The sequence below is a fragment of the Xiphias gladius genome, chromosome 23 (genome assembly GCF_016859285.1).
Source record: "Xiphias gladius isolate SHS-SW01 ecotype Sanya breed wild chromosome 23, ASM1685928v1, whole genome shotgun sequence".
Taxonomy (NCBI): Eukaryota; Metazoa; Chordata; class Actinopteri; order Istiophoriformes; family Xiphiidae; genus Xiphias; species Xiphias gladius.
In genome coordinates this window covers 15,264,802-15,286,929 of record NC_053422.1, presented here as the reverse complement: position 1 = coordinate 15,286,929, position 22,128 = coordinate 15,264,802, and the positions used below count along the sequence as shown (strand labels likewise).

Here is a 22,128-nt window from a genome sequence, read left to right as displayed (position 1 = left end):
GCAGTGGGTACAGAAATAGAGAAACAGAGATAGATCAGGGAAAGACAGAGAGAGAGAAGAGAGAGGGGTATACACACACACACACACACACAAACACCACACAGAGAGAGAGAGAGAGAGAGAGAGGGAGAGAGAGAGAGAGAGAGAGACAGAGAGAGGGAGAAAGGGGGGGGGGGGAGAGAGAGAGAGAGAGAGAGAGGATCACTGGACTCCGCGAGCATGCGAGGATCAGCAGCAACAGAATGAGAAGGAGAGAGAGATAGAGAAAGGTAAAGAGTCGGAAGAGAGCGCTACTGAGGACTAAAGGACTATCAGAGACGAGAGAGAGACACCAAGATCAAGGGAGAGGAGAAGAATGCGGACCAAAGAGGAGGATAAGAAAAGGTAAGTGACTGAGAAAGCAATGAAATACAGTTGATTAAGATTAAAAGATTATTTAGTGTGTGTACAGTAAGTGTCTGTATGTGGCTGACAGCATTAAAGCCTGCAATGTTTCCTCCTCGTAAAGATGCTCTATTATGACCCTCTGAGGAATGTTTCCAGTCTGATAGCTCATGGCTAGTACTTTATTTTTCAAAGCAGCTCATTCAAGATTGAAGACACTGGCCAGAATTTTGTACAGAGGTAATAGTGATTGTATGGAAGCAGGCACTGTACAGCCAACTGGACAAATGTACAAAATCCAGAGTTCAACCCTCTGGACCACCCAAACTAACAAAAAAAGAAAAGAAAAAAAACTAAACTGAACATAACAAAAACCCTGTATCTGGCTTTGGTTGGACGTCTTGTTCCCTACAGACTCAGCAGCTTTGACATAAGCGTGTACATCTCTACTTCAGAAAGGCTGTTTACTGTATAGCAACTGTCCTTCTGTGTATTTTTGTTTAAAGTAATGTGACCACAGCATCAAAACCAATTGTGGATATATTGTAGGTATCTGCGTGTGTGGCAGGTGAGTAATCCTATCCACCATGGAAGGATGTGATGATGAATATGTCTATGCACATTTGTGTACAGTATGCATATGTGTGTTGTGCTTATTTTGTGTTTTATCTTGCCACATTAATTGCAACTTTTGCTTTTAACATGGATTCCAAATGCTTGTCTATTTATGTGTGTGTGTGTGTGTGTGTGTGTGTGTGTGTTCCTGTGTGTGTCTGTGTGGGTGTCTGTTGCCCGATTGCTATTAAAAGCCTCTGAACCAATCATCAGAACAGCTAGTGTAGCTTTAATATGGGATTATATTGCAATAACCCTTCTCTTATACACTAATGTTGCCCTTGTGCATCTGCGTATGTGTGAGTGTGTTTGTGAGTGTGTGTGTGTGTGTGTGTGTGTGTGCGTTTGTTTGTGAATGTGTGTGTGTGCGTTTGTTTGTGAATGTGTGTGTGTGTGTGTGTGTGTGTGTGTGTGTGTGTGCGTGTGTGTGTGTGAGTTTGTGCGTGTGTGTGTGTGTGTGAGAGAGAGAGAGAGAGAGAGAACAAGCAAATGTGTGTGCAGGGATCTACAGCTGAGACAGTGTGGATATATGTGACCTGTGCACTTAACATTTATATGACCTCATCACTCAGTTAAGAGCATGATTTAAAATGCATATGTGTGTGTGTGTGTGTGTGTGTGTGTGTGTGTGTGTGTGTGTGTGTGTGTGTGTTTGTTATACTAGTCTTTCATGGGCACGGACAGAAGTCAAAGACTGAGAGGGGAAGCAGTCCTAGTCTTTTTTTCCTTCATTTGTCACATTTCAATCTCTGTTCATTTGAGTTTAGAGTGTCACTCCACTGCTTTTCCATTTGAAGACTTTATAAATGATTGTTTAAATGACAAAGAACTACATTGCTTGAAAAATATAAAAAACTTTGATAAATATTGGAACTCCAGCAATGGAAACACATTTGTTGAATAAATTATTTTTAAAAAATGTCATAATGCTTGCATGCATAAGGAGCTTGTTGTGGTAATGTGGTTATTTGTGATGCACAAGGATTTTGTTAGGTGCGTTTCTGTCTTCATCCTTGGATGAAAAAATGACGCATAGCCAACGTACAGTGGGGTCCAAAAGTCTGAGATTACTTTCCCATTTTTGGAAGGTGGTGTCAGACTTCTGGACCCCATTGTATGCTTGCAGCAATGTAACTCCTTCAATTTTCTGCAAATGAATGCAAATGAAAGAATGGGTTTTTAATTTGTTTTAACCAAAACCAAAACAGATAACAGTGCACATATTGGAAACAACTGGAGCACAGAAAGAAAATATTTGAAGGAGTATAATAGAAATTACGGACTAGGGAAACCTAATCAATAGGTTATGGCATTATACTGCATTGACTTTTTTACATCCCTTTTCTCTAGAGAGGGACAGATGATGAAGAGAAAGAGAAATAAAGGTTAACGGAGATTGACAGGAAGACAGGAGGCAAAGTCAAAAGAAATGTGTGCGTACTTGCACAGGCATTTGTGTGTGCTCGTGTGTGTGGGTGTCACTGACACTTTAGCTGCTCTGCTAACCAGACACACTGTGAACAAGTGATGAGAAATAGATGAAATGTGGGGAAGGAGAAAAGGACTAGAAAGTCGAAGGGCAGGAAGATGGATGAGGGAGAGGGAGAGAGGGCAGTGGGGGCAAAAGGATGGAGAGATGAGAGGAGGGGAGCTAGATTGTGGGTTAATGATGGAAAGATTGGATGGGACGTGTGGACAGAATGAGTGATATAGCAGAGAAGAGAAAGATGAGATGATAGAAGAGGACAGAGAGAGGAGGGAGTAATCAGAAGACAGGGACAGGTGTAAAGGAGGGATAAAAAGATGGGGTGACTGGAAGAAAAGGCTAGAAGACGGAGGGGGAGGGTATGCAGACCATATCACACTATTAGCCCCACTGATAAGATGTTTGTGTGTGAGTGTGTGTGTGTGTGTGTGTGTGTGTGTGTGTGTGTGTGTGTGTGTGTGTGTGTGCGTGCGTGCGTGTGTGTGTGTGTTTGTGTGTGTGTGTGTGTGGTCGTGTGGTCGTGTGGTCGTGTCTCAGCAGAGCCTCTTTTAACTTAGACACTTAGTTTTCCTCTGTTGGTTTACAGGATCTAATTTTCCACTTCAACATATTTATCACTGATTATCAAATATTTGGTGGCAAATATCTCATAAATATTCAGTTTTTCATTGCTTTCTCTGCTCTGGTGCTCAACAAACACACATTCCTCTAGCCAACAACAAAACAAATGAATTAGGCTGGCATATTGATTTGTCAATAATAAACTCTGTCCATATTTCACCCCTTTCCTTGTTACAGGTACCTAACTGGTTGTAAATAAGCTTATACCATAAAACCAAACAGAATTTTTTTTTTTCTCTGAGGGCCTTCTGACAAGAATGGGACATCACTTTGAGTTATGTCCTATTTGTCTCCTCATAAACAAGTTGAAGGGGCTAAAAAGGATTCAAACTTTTAAGAAAAACTATTTTTATTAGGTGGATTTTGGTTTCTGCAGTTTCTGCCATCATGCCTTTTGATCAGGGCTGCTGGACATGGCCCTCAGAGAAGTTAAGACAAGTCTTCAATGACTTAATTCACACTTGCTGAAGTGTAAATTAACATGTATGTCTAATTTTATTCTGAAATGTCCTCTAAAACGGTCAATGATCATTGAATGAAATTCCTTAAAAGATAAACTTGCAGGAATTACTTTTAATGTCTATTGACAATGCTCATGCATGCAAAGGACAACTGAAAAGACTCAAGCCCATTAAAGTTATTTTAAATTAATACATCATTATCTAAGGGGTTCCTCAGAGAAAAGGCTGACATGTCCAGGCTAGTTCCCTCACTAGTCTAATGAAGAATTAGGTAATCTCAGGCAAAATACATTTTCTGCTTTAGTCTAATTTATGCATCACTGATTCTAAAATTGCACATGCACATGCACCCGTACCCACACCCACACCCACACACAGACACACATACACACACAGACAGAAAAGTACATAGATTCAGAGGAGTTTGTCCAGGGGCAAGGACTGGACAGCGTTGGCTCAAAAAGTATATTTTTGAGGGTCTTCGAATTACGAATTTAACTATTCACTGGCTTCATCACAGTGAGCTCCCGGAAATTAACACATGAAGCCTCATGTTCGGAGCAAAATTAAATTCTCATACAACAGGTACAACAAAGATGCTGTGCCAGACTGGAATGTTAATTTATCATGAACATGCAGTAGTAAATGTGCCCCAGAGCACAGTCATTTTCTATCATTCAGTTTCTCATAAAACCTTTGGCATGTGAGAGTGTGTAGGAACGCTACATTAAGTTCTCATGTCGCAAGTTTCTTGGACAGCAACAATTTCCACCATTCACACCAGCTGCCTTGAAGAGCCACCTGAGTTTCTTATCATCAGTGAGGCACACAATCTGCCCCAAACGATGCTTCAGTGAGAATTTAACTTGAATTATGCTGGGCTGGCCTAAAATGCTTGGCTTTATTAGCCTCTGTGGCTTATGACTCTTCAGTTGAAATGCTGATTAAAGTGCAGTCCCCGAAAAATACAGTTGCACCCAATTAAAATGCACAACAAAACAGGCTGCAGAACCAGCTGAGCAGGTTTCCTGGTTGTTTTGATGTTCATTACTGGATTCTTATTTCTGCCTGTAATGCAGGAACAAATGTTACACAATGACAGCTAAGAATAAAATGAAACCAGTGACTAATTATGGAAACAAAAGAAAAACTGATATAGACTGTATACATACTGTATATCTGCAATGCAGCATGCAATTATTGGACAGCTGCAGACATACAATAATAATTTAATAGCAGAAAAGACCGAACTAGTAATATTTGCTACTGCTACCAAATCTGGCACAAAACTAGGAAATTATGTCTGATTTCAATGATTCATATATATGGAAATATAAAATATGTATTTTTGTGGAACATTACAAGAACTCTTGCATACTTATTCCAACTGATTTGGAGAGCAGCCTCAAGAGCTGAGACTTTTTCCTGCCGAGTACAATTGTTGTAATAAATGTAAATTCTTTGACATAAGTGTCCCTGACAGAAATAAGCATTTGAATGAAATCGACAGTTTCAATCAAACGCTTAGTAGTATTAAACCATAAAGTTTGCCATGATATAAAAAAAAAATCCTAAAATACAAAAGTTTTCTTTTATGCTTTGAGACAAAGACAACAGAGGGAAAAAAAAAATCTGACTACACTACCCAAAATGCAGTGAGTGTCCTGTCTCAAAGGGCCAATAAAGGGCTGCTTTTGTTCCATTTTGGGGGTGAGTGGGCGAGGGAAAGTGAGTGAGAGAAGCATTGTGATTACAAAGCAGTAAAGTGAGTCTCAAGCTCCCTAAAATACACACACACAGGGCCCGTCAATCGGCAGTTGAAAAATGAGGCTCACCTCGAAACAACGGGTTTTGATTCGCTGGAGCATCCAGTGCTCTGCTACCATTGCAAAGGCAAGGGTGCGCACTCATTCGAACATACAGTTTATGTAGAAACACACACACGCAGACACACAAGGCCTTCCTTAATCTGCCTGTGTCTGTGTGTAGACAATTCTTGAACAGGCCAAACCCACGGACTGGTAAATTAAAGTCATTGCATGTATACACAACTTTCATAAAAAGCTGCGCCCTGTCAGGACACTTCCTGTAGTGTTTAAAGGCTACGTGTGTAGTGACAGATGCTCAGGCACACTTGGAGTGCATATTAATTACTGGCAAACAGTGTGTTCAGTTTCCCATATCTTTTTATTTCTCTCTTTTAATGCCTCTCTCCTTACGCATCTTTTTCTACCGGTCTTCTCTCTGTATTCTGTAACAAACTCTATCAGAAACTTTTGGAGATTCCAGCTTAGGAAAATGGGCCTTTACATCCCTTTATCTGACAAACACACACACACACACACACACAGACACACACACACACACACACACACGCTAACGCATCACTTTCATCTTGTCCGTGATCCTTCTCCTTCATCTGTTCCCTCCCTCTTATCCCTTCTGCACCTCCCTGTGCTGCCTACTCCCCTGGTCTCCTCTTCCACCACCTCCTCATTCATCCCCCAGCCAACAGCGTTACCTCCCCTTCTCCTCCCTGTTCATTTTGCAAAGCCAGAGGTGTGATATGGGTGAGAGACTAAGATTAAATATAAAGGAAGAGGGAGGGGAGAGAGAAACACACAGCAAATCAAAGTCAGCATGACAGAGATGGAAAAGGGGGTGGTGAGTAGGAAAAGTGCAACAACAAACACAGGTAACGATGAAAGACAAGGGCGACGAAAATAAATTCAGTGAGAGAGAGAGAGAGCGCTAAAGAGGGGTAGAAAGACAGAGAAATACAGGCGTGTGAACCAGAAAAACTGATTTCTGAGGATGTTACTTTCTGCTTGACAGCCTGCAGGTCAGGGGTGAGGTGATACTTGAAATGGTAGGTCCACGCACATACAAGCACATTAACAGACACATAAATAGGTGGTGACAGAAAGGAGAGAGAGAGAGAGAGAGAGAGTGAGAGAGAGAGAGATAAAGAGAGAGAGTAAGTTTGTTGCAGCAGGTGCTCAGCGGTGGCTGCTGGTAGAAAGATAAATGCTTGGAGATGAGCTGCAGTGAAATTACATTCAATTGACTTAATCTGAATCCCAAGGCAAACTGCTTGGCAACCGATATACACACTCAAACACACACACTTGTACATATGCACAGACATCTGCAGTCCTTACTCTCTCTCTGCTGCAAACAAACACTGGCCTTCTCTTTTGTACTCGCTTTCCCTTTCTCTCTGTTTCTCTGAGGAAAATTATCATCACCTACAATTTCTTTTTGCAAACAAGACATCTCAGTCTTTTTCTCATCCATCTAGTGGCCTGCTTCGCAAATAGATTTCACACACAAACACACACCTGTGCTCGCACACAGAAGATACAATATGCACAAACGAAAAAGACAGAAAAAGAAAGAACCCTGGCGCAAGACCTCTGTGGTCCACTCCAAGACAATGGCTACCACAGTAACCATGGTAACCAATCATAAACAGTCTGGGCTGTCAATTACGTGTGACCCCCTGCTAGCTCCCAGGCTAGGCAGCTGTCCTTGAGCCAAACTCACTGTCAAGATATTTATATGAATAGCGGCAATATGTCACTGAAGCAGAAATTTTTTGATTTAAGTAAGTAAGTAAGTACTTTATTTATATAGCACCTTTCAAGAGAAGAAATGTCACAAAGTGCTTCACAAAGGACATAAAAACAAAAAAAAAACATAAATACAAACATAAAGCATATTAATAAAAAAAGAGTGAATAGAGAAATTACACAAAGGCAAGCCTAAATAAGTAGGTCTTGAGCTTCCTTTTGAAGGTGTCGACAGTATCCACAGATCTCAAAACCCATGGGAGAGAGTTCCAAAGTTTAGGAGCCACAACCTCAAAAGCGCAGTTTCCTTTAGTTTTAAGCCTCGTCCTAGGAATAACCAGCAAACCCTGATCAGAAGACTGTAGAGCCCTACCTGCAACATAGGGCTGCTGTAAATCTCTAATGTAGGCAGGAGCCTGACCATGTAGGGCTCTATAGGTGATCACAAGAACTTTGAATTGGATTCTGAATTAAATCAGAAGCCAGGGAAGAGTAAATAGAATTGGTGTAACATGAGAAAGTTTGGAGGACCTTGTCAACAGCTTAGCAGCAGCATTTTGGACAACTTGTAAACGATCAAGGGATGTTTTGCTAAGGCAGGTGAAAAGAAAGTTTCAATAGTCAAGGCGGGATGGTATAAAAGCATGGTTAACATTTCCATCTCTGCTTGAGACAGAATGTGCCTGAGCTGTGCAGTGTTTCTCAGCTGGAAAAAACAAGAATGAATCAGAGACTTTTCAAAGCTCCACTCTCTGCCATTGATGCTCTAGAGCCATGCTATTTTACCAGGAACTTCGTCATGTGTACTAACTGCACAGTACTGTGTGATACTGTCTTAGCTAACATGTAGAAAGTTTCATAAAAGAGGGATGCAGACTGAAAACAGTCTAAATTTGAACTGCTCCCAATCCTATGCGGTGGCCCATGGGCAGGACCACCAGCATAATAAACTGTATTCATTCAGTTTTAATATTTTATGATCTTAAATGAAAACTGAAATTCCAAAGAGTCTGACAATATTAATTACACTTGCTGTGTGGGAAAAGAGAATAAAATGGCTAAAGCAGCATGCGACATCTGGCTTCAAAATGAGTCGATATAGGTCACACATTATTGGTATGAGTAAATGTGCGCATGAACCTGATCCTGAATACATATGAACTATTAGAGCAGCGGTCAGGCTCATCAGAGACGGGCTAAGTTAGTGTCTGTCCAGGGATGAGAACGTGTTTTAACTAGTACAGGGCCACTGCTGAGAGGCACATTTCCAGAAACACTGGAAAGCTTAAACCTGATGTTTGCCTGTGTCTTTGAGACAAGCTTCCTAACAAAAACTTTTTATTAGTAATCTCATAGGTTCTTAGACTAATAGGTGAACAAAGCCATATTTCATTTATTTTGAAAAATATTGCAGAGTCACAGCCTTGACCATATACAGCAAGCATCTGTGCTGTGATGTTGCACCAGCTGGCATGAAATAAGCTCTTTTCCTTTCTCTCTGTGTGAGTGTGTGTGTGTTTGTGTGAGTGTGTGTGTGTGTGTGTGTGTGTGTGTGAGTGTGTGAGTGTGTGTGTGTGTGTGTGTGTGTGTGTGTGTGTGTGTGTGTGTGTGTGTGTGTGTGTTTGTGTGTGTCTGTGTGTGTCTGTGTGTGTGTGTGTGTGTGTGTGTGTGTGTGTGTGTGTGTGTGCGTGCGTGCCAGCTGGTTTAACATCACACAATTACTGTAATGAAAAGACAACACTGTTATGGAGATAGGAGGAAAAAAAATTAATGATATAAACATAAAGAAGACTTCAGTCAGACACCTTGGACTAGCCTCATTTATTGCACAAAATGTCTTATGTGACCAGACCTTTTGTCATCTGCCTAAACAGACATCTGTTGGAAAAAAACAATATTCAGAAATCAACAGCGTACTTGCTTCCTGAGTGGCAATGATGGGTCACAGAGGTCAGTGGTCTTATTCAGGTGGTGGTTTCGTTGGTGGACAGAAAAAAATTTGTTGACCTGAATCTACAACATGACACTTTGAAGTCGCACAAAAAATGCACAGGATTATATACCAAAGCACCATCTATTACCCTAAGTAGCTAAATGTGTGTGATAAAATGATTCATTAGCATAAATGAGAAGACTTTTAACCTGACAAATGTGGCTCCAGCCACTTTTTCATCCTGTTTAATACTATATAAATTGCATATGTTTAAATAACCTCCATTTACTTTCTTATCTGTGCCTTTTCTTTCTTTGATGCACCCTGCCAACATTTGCTGCTGCAATGGCCCAATTTCTTCATAGGGAAAAAAATGTATATAATGTTATCTTAACCCAATTTTATCGGCTAATCGCAGTGTCAAAATACACACACACATCATTAATTTAGCTCCCCTCCCAAATAAACCAAAAATTGAGACTAAGCGTATTAATACAAAACCAGATAAGGCTTTAACATAACCTAGTTATGTATTAAAATTAAGTTTGTTGCCTTTTTTTTTTTTAAAGTAAAGATATAACACTGAGTTTAGGCAAGATGCCTGTCTATCTCACTGAAAAAAACAGACAGATGGGCAGGATCAGTGATGCAGAGCTTAATATTATGCTGAACTTTTTAAACAGATTTCCAAACTGCTTCCATGAAAGATGTCAGGGCATGATGCATCATCGGTGTGCATACTGCTGTGGTAGGCAAACATAACATCATTCGAACACTGTGATGACACACACACAGTGTCATCACATAATGACAGACTGCAGTCCTAAATTTACAAGATTTATTGACAAAAGCTCTGAGGAGCGTTTGCAACTTGCAACTTTATAGAGACATATGCTTTTCCCTTAAGATATCTCTAGTCTTTTCAATTCTTTCAAGGGAAACAACTTGATGAGATTGCCTCTGTCACTCCAAACCCACCTGCTGGTCTAATAAGAGGTTGATAGAGTTCTATCGATCTGGTCAGTGTGTGCTTTCAGTCGAGGGTGATGCTTTTATGTGGTGCTTTACGTGCCTAATGTCTGCGTCTTCTCGCCAATCTGACCATTTATTACCTGTCTCCCTCCTTATTCTTCTGTCATTCCACTTATTCATTGCTTCTCTCTTTTTCCTCCCTCTCTCACCAGAGCAAACCAGCAATGCCCGGAAAATCCATCTGACCCATCATCTACAGGCAATTGGTCTGAGACTGAGAAAAGCCTTAACAGTGATGTCCGATCAGAAGTAGCCAAACTAATAAGGAGGTCATTAATGGAAGGACACTGAGAGTTTATACCCTTACTGGATATTGGATTCCTGTCTCCACTTTCAACATACAAACTATCTCACACAGCCACGCAAACACGCAAATTCATTTGGGTAAACAAAAGCTGGAAACATTCCTGCTTTTCACGGGATACGATCCTGCTGACGTTGGCTGATGTCATCGCTCGCCTCTATTCCGTTCAGCTCCTCTGGGGGCTGAGCCAACCTGCAGAGGAGGAGTATGGGCAGGAGGGTGGCTGACCCAACCAATCCAGTGCCGGCACTGGGAGTTCCTCTGGCTGGGGGGCGATGGGGCCCACTGTGCAGTGTCGGGGTGCAGACGTCTCCCGGACTGCGGATTCTCCCCTCCGTCAAACGACACGGAAGCCACCCAACCAACACACATCGCCCGCTTACCGTGGCAACAGACAAAACAACAACAGCAGAGACAGGGGGAGTTATCAGAAGTGACAGCAACAGTCTGCCGGTGTCCAAGGAGACATCTCAGAACGAGATCAACAGCTTGACACAGGACGACATGGGGTCACAAGGGTCAGGAAGTGGAGTTTACTGCCAGATTAAAAGTATTCGCACAAACCCCAAGGACACAAGAGGTAAAAGGAGAGCTCGGTATACAAATGGCAGTGTAGTAACATCTGATGTGGTGGGAGGGGTTTGCACTGAGGCCACAGAAGGTAAGGAGTCGACCCATGAGAGGAGGAGAGTGCAGTCACTGCGTGGGGAGGTCCATCGTTCAGTGTTAAAGACGGGGAGTGTCTGTACAACCACGCAGGCCACCCCACTTCGGCCCTGTCGAATGATTACATCTTCCCCGCCTCGCCTCTGTGGGACTTGTGGGAGGAGACGATCACAGATTACACCATGCACAGGCGCATGTCGCAGGAGGGCTGTCAATCAAATTACAGCAAGCCAGACTTTACCTAATCCGCCAAGGGAACCGTCTGTGGCCCCTGACCAGTCAAGAAAAGACTCTGCTCTTGACTCTCAGTCTTACACCATAAACACAAACACAACAAACAGCTCCCCAAATACATTAGTTAAAACGTCTCAAATACAGCAGCTGTCACACACTATACCAAAAACACACAGCTCACATTCCAACCACACATCACACAGTCAGAACAAAACAAAAGATTCAAAGCAACAGACAAGGCCACATTCTGCAGACTTTACTCATTACAAGGACTCAGCCACACAAACAACAGTCACACATATACTCAACAACATTGACAGGCCCACAGCTACCACACATACACAACGAGCACACACACCAACTGTCGAGCTGACAGAACCACATTCAACTGACAAAGACAAACATGACATGGCTAAAATCCAGCACATTGATGAACAGACACACCAACACACAAAAGCCCGTATCGCTTCTAAAACTCCAGCCCCTTCACTTAACATTGACTCAAAATTTACTGACAGCCCACTTCTCCCACCAAAAAACTCTCCTAAAACCATTCGTTCCAAACCGGCTACACCTGTAGCGCAAACCAAAAATAACCAGGAGGCAACAAAGATTCCCAAACAATCATCCTCAGTGCGGGTCAAACTCAAGGACTACACAAAACAGAAGAGCAAATCCTTTGATGACCACACACTGCCTTGTACGACTCATATGAAAGCACAATGTAACGGGGCTCCAGGAGGATTGTTGGGTGGACACATAGGGAATGCACCACGCGGGCTGGAGAAGCAGTTGCAGAATGTGGAGGAGAACCTACTGTCCAACCAGGAGAAGATCAAGGTGCTTCTCAACGTCATTCAAGACCTGGAGAAGAGCAAGGCCCTCAGTGAAGGGTGAGAGAAGGGGGTTGGGGAGGGAAAAAATTGGGAGAGAGAAGGAGAGAGAGGAGGATGAAAGAATATAAAAAGAAAAGGAAAAGAAAAAAGTGGAGGATGAGGGTTAGAAACCAAGACAGAGAGTGAAAAGAGGGAGAGATGAAGATACGGGATAGAGAAAAACGATAAAGTAGAGGCAGAGGTCTTACAAGAGCAAGTGAAAGAGAGCAAGAGAGTGAGCTGGAGTGATAAAGAGAAGAAAAGGAGGGAGAGGAGAGGGTGTCAGGGGAGTGCCTGAGATTGAAAAGAGAGTATATTTGAGTTTTTATGGCAATATATGCCGACAGGCTTTCAAGGCTGTGTAATAAATTTTAAATGTCAGGCCTGTGGAGAATTGCTGTAGTGTGTGTTGTGTGCATGTGTGTGTGTGATCCAGTCCTGTAGGAATATGTGATACCTGCCATCCTGTACTCATTGCTTGTAGATCCTTGTATCTCTTTTGTCCTTTTACCTTATATACCTTATAGGATATGTAGTCCCTATGGTAACAGTATCCCTAAAAGATATCGTACTGCCCACCAAAGCAAATTCCCCAGTTCTTTCTCTCTCCTGCTAATTTTTATATTCTTATATCCTCCTATCCTGTCCCATATCCTTTGTTTCTCTCGTCTAAATACATGTCAGTTGGCTTTCCGTAATCACTTTATTTCTATCAATGTCCTCCCCTCTCTCTGAGGCTCTAACCAAAGCTATTCACCTCTGCCTTCACACCTGTCTTTTCTTTCCATTCTTAATTGATACCTTTTCTCTCTCTCTCGTCTGATCTTTCAGTTTCAGTTCATATATATATTGTGATTCACCCCTCTTTTACAATCCTCTGCCCTCTCACCATTTTTTCCCCTTTTTCTGCCCCGACAACATGTTCATTGCTCTCCCCTGCTGTCATGTGTTGGCTGTCACTCTGTTTTGTTTTCTTCTTCTTCTTCTCCCCATCCTCCTCCTCTTCACAGTTTCACCTTTACTGTCAGTAGTCTCTTTCTGGTAGTTTATACCATATTTCTTGCGCCCACTCTAAATTTCAGCCCTTCACTCACATGTGCCAGTCACTTTCTTTTGTCCTCCCAATAAACTAAAATCCATTCCTTAACCTCTTATCTCATCTCTTCCAAAACAATAATGTTTCTACATCTCTAAGCTATCTACATGTTCTCTCTGTCCTCCTTCCTTCTGTTCAGGGTTAACAGATGTCTCTAGCTCCAGACTAATCCCCATCAGATTACCTTAGAGGAATGCAATTAATGTTAAAGCTGCACAATGCGTCTCCTAAACTCAGTGTACACGTTGTCCTGCCTTGTGTGTGTGACTGTATAAGATTATGTATTCATATCCTACAATGTGTGTATGTGTGCTTGTTGTGATGATGCTAATGTCTCATACTAAATGTGTGAGAAATAAGGTACAAGGGGTCAAAAGGCAGACTGAAGAGAAAGGGAGAACCAGAAAGTAAGAGGGGCTGCATGTATCTGATGTTGTGACAGAAATTTAAGTACTCTAAGTGGGCTGCTGTGATAAAAGTCTCGGCTGAGCTAAAGGGTTGTCGCTGTGCTCAGCTCCTTGTTTTCTTTTCTCTCCTGAAGCAAATACTTGTCTTCTCTTGCTGTTGTTGTGTTTGATAAAGGCTGGTAGGGGAGAAAAAATGATGCCAGTCACACAGTCTCTCTCCATGTAATTAAAATGTCCATTATATCAACATGAATCAGCTACTCTCTTATCTACACAGTTCAGCACAGGGGTAGCCAAAATATCTTGGCAAAATAAAGTCTTTTAATTACATGGAAGTCAGCAGCTTGAGCTTGTCAGATTTTTTTGTTTTAATCCAATTTTGTTTTCCAATATTTCTGTACTGTCTTTAGCTCTGTAGTCTTGTTCAAACTTGATAAAACAGTTTTCATGTGCGATCATATTTTCTGTAATGCACATCATTTTTTAACAAAACTTTTTTTCTAAGATTACTTTCACTGTACCCTTTTCTTATATTATTTGTGCCATGTAACGGTTGGCTGCCAACTAGACTTACCTAGACAGTCGCTGCAAACAATGCTTAGTAACTGTTTCCACCCGCCTAGAATACTAAATAGGCATGTTTTCACCCACGAGGACTATTCCAATGATGTCCTGGATAATCACACGCACTAAACACCACAAACTATTTTTTGCCCTTTGACAACACCCAGAAAACACAGCTGATGTTGCTGCATTGAGTTCGCGTAGGTGGAGAGAGCAATAACAGTTCTGACAACAGCAGTCAAGAGAGCAAGACTCTTTCCAGTCAAGAAAAGCTCAGCTTGTTGTTAGTGCAAAATTGGTATTTCTACCATTTCTTCTTCTACTTCATCAGTGCGTTATGTTGAATTTAGAAAAACTTTGGCTTTTGGTGGCTAATAGCAAAACCAAATACACTAAGAGTTGTTTAAATAAAAATATCAGGGTGGATGTTTTTCTTTAAGACTAAAACAAACTGTATGTGCAATTAGTTACCATGTACATGCACAGCTGTTCAGTTAAACTCCTTTTGTGTGTGTGAATGCTTTACATCTGTTGTTTCTACAGTCGCAGCTCATACAGAACTGGTCAGGACATAAACAACTGCCCCACCTGCCAAAAGACAGCCTGCATCATCTACAGGTAACCTGATCAAAATAATGAGCTTATTTCATTACATAACCCACCAATGACAACTCATTCTTGCCTGGAGCGTTTTAAACATACCTGAAACTTCTCCTAGAAAACCAAGCCAAGCCTTTTGTGGCCCTGAAAATATTCAATTTTCTATAGTTTTTCCTCACCTTTTCCAGGTTTTATCACGTATTCAGCACATCTTTCTTTTTTGTTTATTTTTCATGACCCTTTCTTCCTGGTATCCTGCTGTCTCTGACCTTTTCTCCCACTCTGATAATTGTACTACACATACGATTATATCCCTATTATAAGAAAAATGCGAGACTAAGATTGATCCCCCTCATCAATATTGGAATGAATTCTACAGATTAGAAGAGGATGCTCTCTCCACGAAAGTTATTTACACATGAAAGAACTTTCTGTGCAAACAAGCATATTAATTCAGCACCTAAATGGTGTGTCTTTCCTGTTCCAGTCATTCCTTGTGTGTGTGACCTAAATAAGTAATTGCATTCTTAGATCTTCTGCAATTTACAGAGCTGCATCCCCGCAATCAGATACCACATACTGCTGTTTAATCTTATCTGCACCACCACTCCATCTTTCTCTTATTCCCACTTTTCATGATGTAAACCTTTCCTTCTTTGCATCCCCTGCCTGCTAAGTCTCTCTTTCTGTCATCTCTTTCGATCAAACTCGTTTCCACTGTACATCTGTGCCTCATTCTATCTCTCAATTGTCAAAGCTATAATCACTGCCCCACTCCCACCCAACCTCAAAGACTGCTCTTTCTCTCTGCCTTGCTCACAAAAGGTGGAAATGTGGGTTTTCACATATACAGTAGCTTCATGGAGAACACAGAAACAGAACAGAGAAGATATAGGTAATTGCTGTAACTGGAATAATCTGGCATCAAAACCTCCTTTTAGTCCAAAACTTTTTGTGTGCATGAATCAGACCAAATCTAGGCTTGAAGCTAATGCTACTTGTTTACAACCAGATGTAAATCTCCCTCGCAGGCCACAAGGGATAAAAACACATTTTACAGGGCCTGTATTCTCCCTAACTCCTAAAGCCACTCGCCTCCCAGCAGCCCCACATCTGCATCCCTCCTGTATTTCTACTTTACATCCGTCTGTCGTTTCATCTCTACATTTCAACTGTACTACATTTCTGATACTTCACATCAAACTCCAACAACCTCTTCCCCCTCATCACATTCTCTCCACCCCTTGATCTTAATTAACACAGCAGGATCCTTAGCCCAGGAAGTCTTAAAGAACACCAAGGGGAAAAGACCCCATGAAAGCATACTCATACACCTATACACCTATATACATATAATATACACGTACATAATTACATATACACACACATATATATATATATACACATATACATATACATATACACACACATATATATATATATACACATATACATATACATATACACACGCATATATATATATATACATATTTATGTATATATACATACACATACACATACATATACATATATATATATATGTATATAGATACACATACACACATATATATATACAGATAGATAGATATAGATATAGATATAGATATAGATATAGATATAGATATAGATATACATACATATACGCATGTAAAGCACACACAAACAAAGATAAAGACAGGGAAGCACAATCTGAACACTTGTGTTCACACATAATGTATTCAGTGGAATATACTGTAGCATTACAGCTAGCTACAGCTGAAACGGTTAGTCAACAGAGAATTAATAGGCAACAATTTCATTACTATTTAAATCAGTTTTTAAGCAGAACTGCATTTCTGCACAGACTCTGAAAACTTGGATGAATTTGATGGCAGAAAAAAAAGCTTCCCAAAAATAAATCCATCTATTGAAAGCTCTGAATCTAGATTAGCAGTCTAAGAAATTGGACGAGAGGAAATTAATGTTTACAGTAAAGCAAAGCAAAAAGTACTATCATTTTCTTTACAAATAAACCAACTCTGTAATCTAAGAGTGAACATACAGTGTAAAGAAACCTGCCATTAGCACAAAACAATATTTAAGAACAGTAATTAAGACTATACTATACTCACTATAATATTTCTCAAGTCGTTGAAATGAGAGTGTTTCACATATTTTTTGGGTGTGATGCTACCCTGATCTCAAGAGTATGATGCTACTTATCACATCATTCTAATCCCTCTTCTCATTTCTTTTCTCAGTTTCAGATTTTCTCTCATGCTCCCCTTTTCCTTTATTTTTATTGCACACATGGAAGTACAATCACGTATACACACATGCTAATTAATCCCGCAAAAAGGGAAATTAGTATTTATTAGATACATCTGTACCCGCATGCTCACACTCATACATACTGACAAACAAAGAAATTAACATATTTCACACTATGTCAAATATGGCTTGAACAGATGTGCGGAATCTGACTCCTAATCATATTTCTTCTCATATATCAGTACGAATTCCTTTACATACATTACATATGTGGAAAACCACAGTATCAGCAGCCTATTTTGACAAACACACACAAAAGTCAGAAGTACAACAGCTCTATGTGTTTGACTGAACAGTAACAGATTTATCAAGCCCTCAGAGAGGATTCTGGGTAAAGAGGATGGTGGATAGGAAAAGAAACCCACAAGCAGAGGATGAATTACACGTGGGACTGAAACATCCATCCTAGTGATTTGTGACGAAAAATAGTGGTTTTGATGTGGGCTAGCTGCCTGAAGATATTTTGCCATTGTCAGTCCTAATTAATCCGTACGATGAGAGGCAGGGGGGAGAGGAACTCTTGACAGCCCCTCTGCTTTTCTCCCAAAGCTTAAAAAGCTCAGACACACACAGAGATACATATGCAGGCACGTATACACACCTAAGACCTAAAGGTATTCTCTCACTTTCTTCTACTCATACATATACCAGAGCTTGCATTGTAAGAGAATAGAAATAATCAATTTGTTATTTCTATCACACATCCAAACATGCAAAACCTTACCCCTGTCCACTACGTGACTAACCTTAACCCTCACTTTAACCAAAAAAAAAAGTCAAGGTTTCTCATAACAATAGAAAAAAACAAGAACAGAAAGTCATGCACACACTCGCAAAGATGCTGCTGACAGCCTGCAGAACGAATTAACAGCGGCAGCTTTTCCCAATGTGCCGTAATCCCATGAACAATAGTGAGAGCGAGGTAGATATGGGTAGAGAGAGGTAGAGCGGTAGTTACAGAGGATTGATAGAGTGGGAGGTCAACGCGTGTTGGTAAAGTGTGTTGGTAAAGAAACAACTGACAAAGAAAACTCCTCATTCTGAAACAAGACAGACTGTAAATTGACTGAATGTGGGACAGGTGCACCACTTTATCATTTTATATATATTTTGTGTGTGTATGTGAACAACATCTGTGTATGTGTAGTCATAATAAATCTCCTTTATCATTTATTCATGGCAACCATCTCCCTTCCTCTGTACCCACCGGAGCTTTTACTTCCTCCTCTATTCACCCGTTCCCTCCATCCCTGTGCTCTTTCTCGGGGAGCAGAGACCTCTCTGCCCTCCTTTCTCCATGTCTCCGGTGACAGTCATCCTCTCCTCTGTTAACTCCCTCTGTCTTTTTTGTTTCCCTCCTTTATTCTCTAGTGACCTCTCTGCCCTGTTTCATTAAAGCTCACCTTTCTTTCATTTATCCACCCCCCAGTCGCCCAGAAGAGATTCAGTTTTTCCCTTTCTCCTTTCATAAATCCCTGCACATTGCCTTTTGCCCTAACTCAGCCGTGGGCTTGCTGTGGAAGATGCACATGTTGGATAGAGAGCACATATGTGTTGGTATAGTATGTGTGTGTTTATGAGTGTGTGTTGGGATATTGGGATACAGGAGGACAGGAGGATGGGTAGCTGTCTCTGCTCTTCTTGCCTCATGATGTGGCTCATTAACTCCACACGCCAGGCCCTATGCCGCTCCACCCATATAAGCGGACTCATTGACGGGCACAGACACACAAACACACACACACACACACACACGCTCTCTCACGCACAAAACCACACGGTTACCAAAAGAAGAGAGAAACTCAAGAGTCTACTTATACTATAACCCGCAGCCGTGGACACATCAGAGAGATGGTGAGAAAAAGAGAGCAAGAGAGAGTCAAGGGGGGAGGGCGAATGAGAAAAGCATAGAAAAGGAAAGCCAATCGGGTCTGCTTTGAACATATCAGAAGAGCAAAAAAAGTTCTTCCCCTTACTCCTTCTGTTAGTTCCTCCATTTTGCAAATGCTCCTCTCCTTGTCTTTTCTTTCCTCTCCTTTCCTGCTCTCTTTTTCATTCCCCTCCCACTTCTCTCATCTCACCAGCCTGTGATCTACTGGTGCATGAAGCACAGAAGAATACTATGGATGTGAGATATGGCCTGTGTGAAATTAAGTGTGTGTGTGTGTGTGTGTGTGTGTGTGTGTGTTTGTGTGTGTATGTATTCATGCACGTTGAAGGTGCATATATCTGAGTTAAGAACACAACAACTAACCCTAACCGATAAGTACAACCTCTTTTTATAGTGCTGTCAGCTTTTTGTGACTACATTTTAATGTCACTAAAACTCCTTCACTCACCTTTCAATTAGTCCCTCTTTTTCTAATCTATTCCTCTTAGTAGACCTCCACTTGTCCTTGCATCCCTCTGCTCCTGTTCTCTCTCTACCCCTCATATCTAATCTCCTTTTGTGAAAAATGAGCTATACAAATAAATTTGACTTGGTTTGACACAACCCCAAACACTAAAATGTGCTCCCGCTGCCTCTCTCCCCCTCGTTCCTGTCTCTTTTCCTATCAACTGCTCTCGCTTTCACTCTCCTCTCCAGTGTGGAGCATGATTTCCGACAGCAGGAGGGACGCTTGCAGGGAGTTATGGAGGCCCTGGAGGGAGAGTATGACGTGCCTGCACCCACTCTGACGAAGCCCACACCAGGCCCTTCATCCTCCAGCTGCCCCAGCACCAAGGCCCGTGTCAAGAAACTCCGCAAGAAGTGTTTCTGGTGGCTTTAAGCTTTGGAAAAATCACAACACCATTTCTGGGAAGGAGGTGCATATTGGTGTGGATTATGTTTCGGGGGACCCAAAGAGTAAAGCATCTGTGTCATGGCCGTGTCGGTGTTCACTGTGTTTAAGTGTCATTAAAATCAGGGGGGTGGCATTTTTCTAAGCAGCATCCCTGTAAATGACACTTTTCCCACGGAAATCCATCCTCAGCTCTGAAAAAATGCACCACGGATAAGTTTGAAAAAGAGGAAATGTACTAAAGAAGGAAACGAGAGCCAGGGGAGCTGTTGAACTTTCCTCTCAGATCTGTCTGGGAGGGAGATCATTCTGATCTTCACTCTGTGGGAGCCAGACTGGATAATTTGTGATTAATTTTTGACTGAAGGTTAGGATATGTTTTCCCATAACAATTCTGTAAAAAAGAGAAGAAACGTTGACACTTTGGATAACAGACAGACATAGTGTTTGTAACTTGGCTGACTGCCTGTCTAGACAGATGGATAGATGTATGAACAGATTTATGCCAAGACGGATTCACATCTACAGCTGGGAATGAATCTTCACAACAGTTTTGGCTAAATTAAAGCAATGAGGAGGAGAGTTGGAACAATTTGGAATACTGTGTGTTTGGACGGCTTGACAGCCAAAATTTGAATGTTGAAACAACCGAAGCGCTAAACGGAGAAACTAGCTGATGTTCTCTCTGGAAACAACGAGAAAGCTCGCTGGATGGATATCAGGGTTTAGAGAGCACAGTGGAGATTGTATTAAGAACACATTAAGAGACAACCTGATGGGCAGCTGATCAAAAACTGACAGGCAGTGTCTGCTGATTAAAAATTCTGTCAAGACTGACTGACAGAGTGATTGATTCTCTCCTTTATTACCATACAAAATGGAAGTGTTTTGCTGTACTCTCAATCTTGTTTCAAGGATTTCCACACAGACAAGTGAATACAAATAGGTGCACATAGGAACACGCTTGCACAAGGAACACACATATAGTAAACTCACAGAGACACAAACAAGTATTCCCATACAAACACACACACAAGCGCACACAAACGCACACACACACAGATTCAGTACGTATGTGAACCAATGCAAATTAGGGGTAGACCAGTTATCAGTTCACTGTCAGTGATTGGCCTGTACTCATGTTGTATAAATGTATTGATATTTGCAAAATCAGAGGCAGTACAGTACCAACGAAGTCTGTTCGAATTACACTGAAACTAGCTGTTGATGTCTGGAGTTTTCCTTAATTCAACACTGCACAAATCGTGCAGAGGAAGACTCCATTGACATGCTACAACGGGAAAGCCGCTTTCATGTAATTTAGCACCCAACAACTTTGACTGTTTGCACTTTCACAGTGAAAGTTACCTAGTAAATTAAACAGAAAAACAAAAACATATTCAATCTTTTTGTTATTCCCCAATAACAAACATTACCTTGTTCATATTAAATAAGCCATAGGTAATTTCCATGCTATATACTTAGTATTCAGGCCATAAGGCCACTGCTAACTGGTTCATCAAATTACAACACAGCAACAAAAATCAATGATAAAACATACACTGCAAGTCCACACATCTTATCAAAATGTGCAAAAAAAGTCAGTATATTTTAAAGTCAAGATCCCCTGTCCCATTTAAAATTGAAATTTTAATCAATGAACACTTTCTTTGTAAAATTATACAACAATAAGTAGTGGAAATGGAATTTTATAAAAAACTATATATTGGCAGACATGACTGTTTTTTTAGAAATTAGAATTCAAAAATATGTAAAAATCCTGCATTGCTCAAACACACTCCCGCAACATTACTTTGAACACACACAGACACACACAAATGCTCAGCTACTACTTCAGCTGCTTCTGGGTGGGAAGTTGCCTCCAATTAGAATCCTGGACGACACCACATTTACTAATTAACCAATCTACATCCAAAATACCCTAACCCTGCATTTTTATAAGCTTTCCCATAACAGTGTGTGATCTCCAACGATGCCCCTCTCTTCCTGATCTTCCTCTTGTATGTACAATAAAAGTGTGTATTTTAAACAAATCTCGCTGTTGTCAAGATACTTTGTTTTTCAGAATGAAATCGCATAACAGATGAGTGGACGGAGAGTTGGCTTTTTTACTAATTCATGTTGAACAGCAGATGCTTTACCCATCTGTTTACAGAAAGTCAAG

General features: G+C 41.0%; 2 protein-coding genes across 2 annotated transcripts in view; one reads left to right on the top strand and one right to left on the bottom strand.

Annotated features, from left to right (window-relative positions):
• The window catches only part of LOC120785038 (dedicator of cytokinesis protein 2-like), a 97,517-nt gene that overhangs the window by 27,682 nt on the left and 47,707 nt on the right, over positions 1-22,128 (bottom strand). The gene's annotated exons all lie outside the window — the stretch shown is intronic.
• Positions 214-21,956, top strand: LOC120785039. Its single transcript, XM_040119308.1, has 4 exons — positions 214-384; positions 10,257-12,201; positions 14,794-14,868; positions 19,748-21,956. The coding sequence occupies exons 2-4, from the start codon at positions 10,616-10,618 to the stop codon at positions 19,929-19,931; spliced, it is 1,845 nt and encodes a 614-aa protein (XP_039975242.1). The 5' UTR covers positions 214-384; positions 10,257-10,615; the 3' UTR covers positions 19,932-21,956.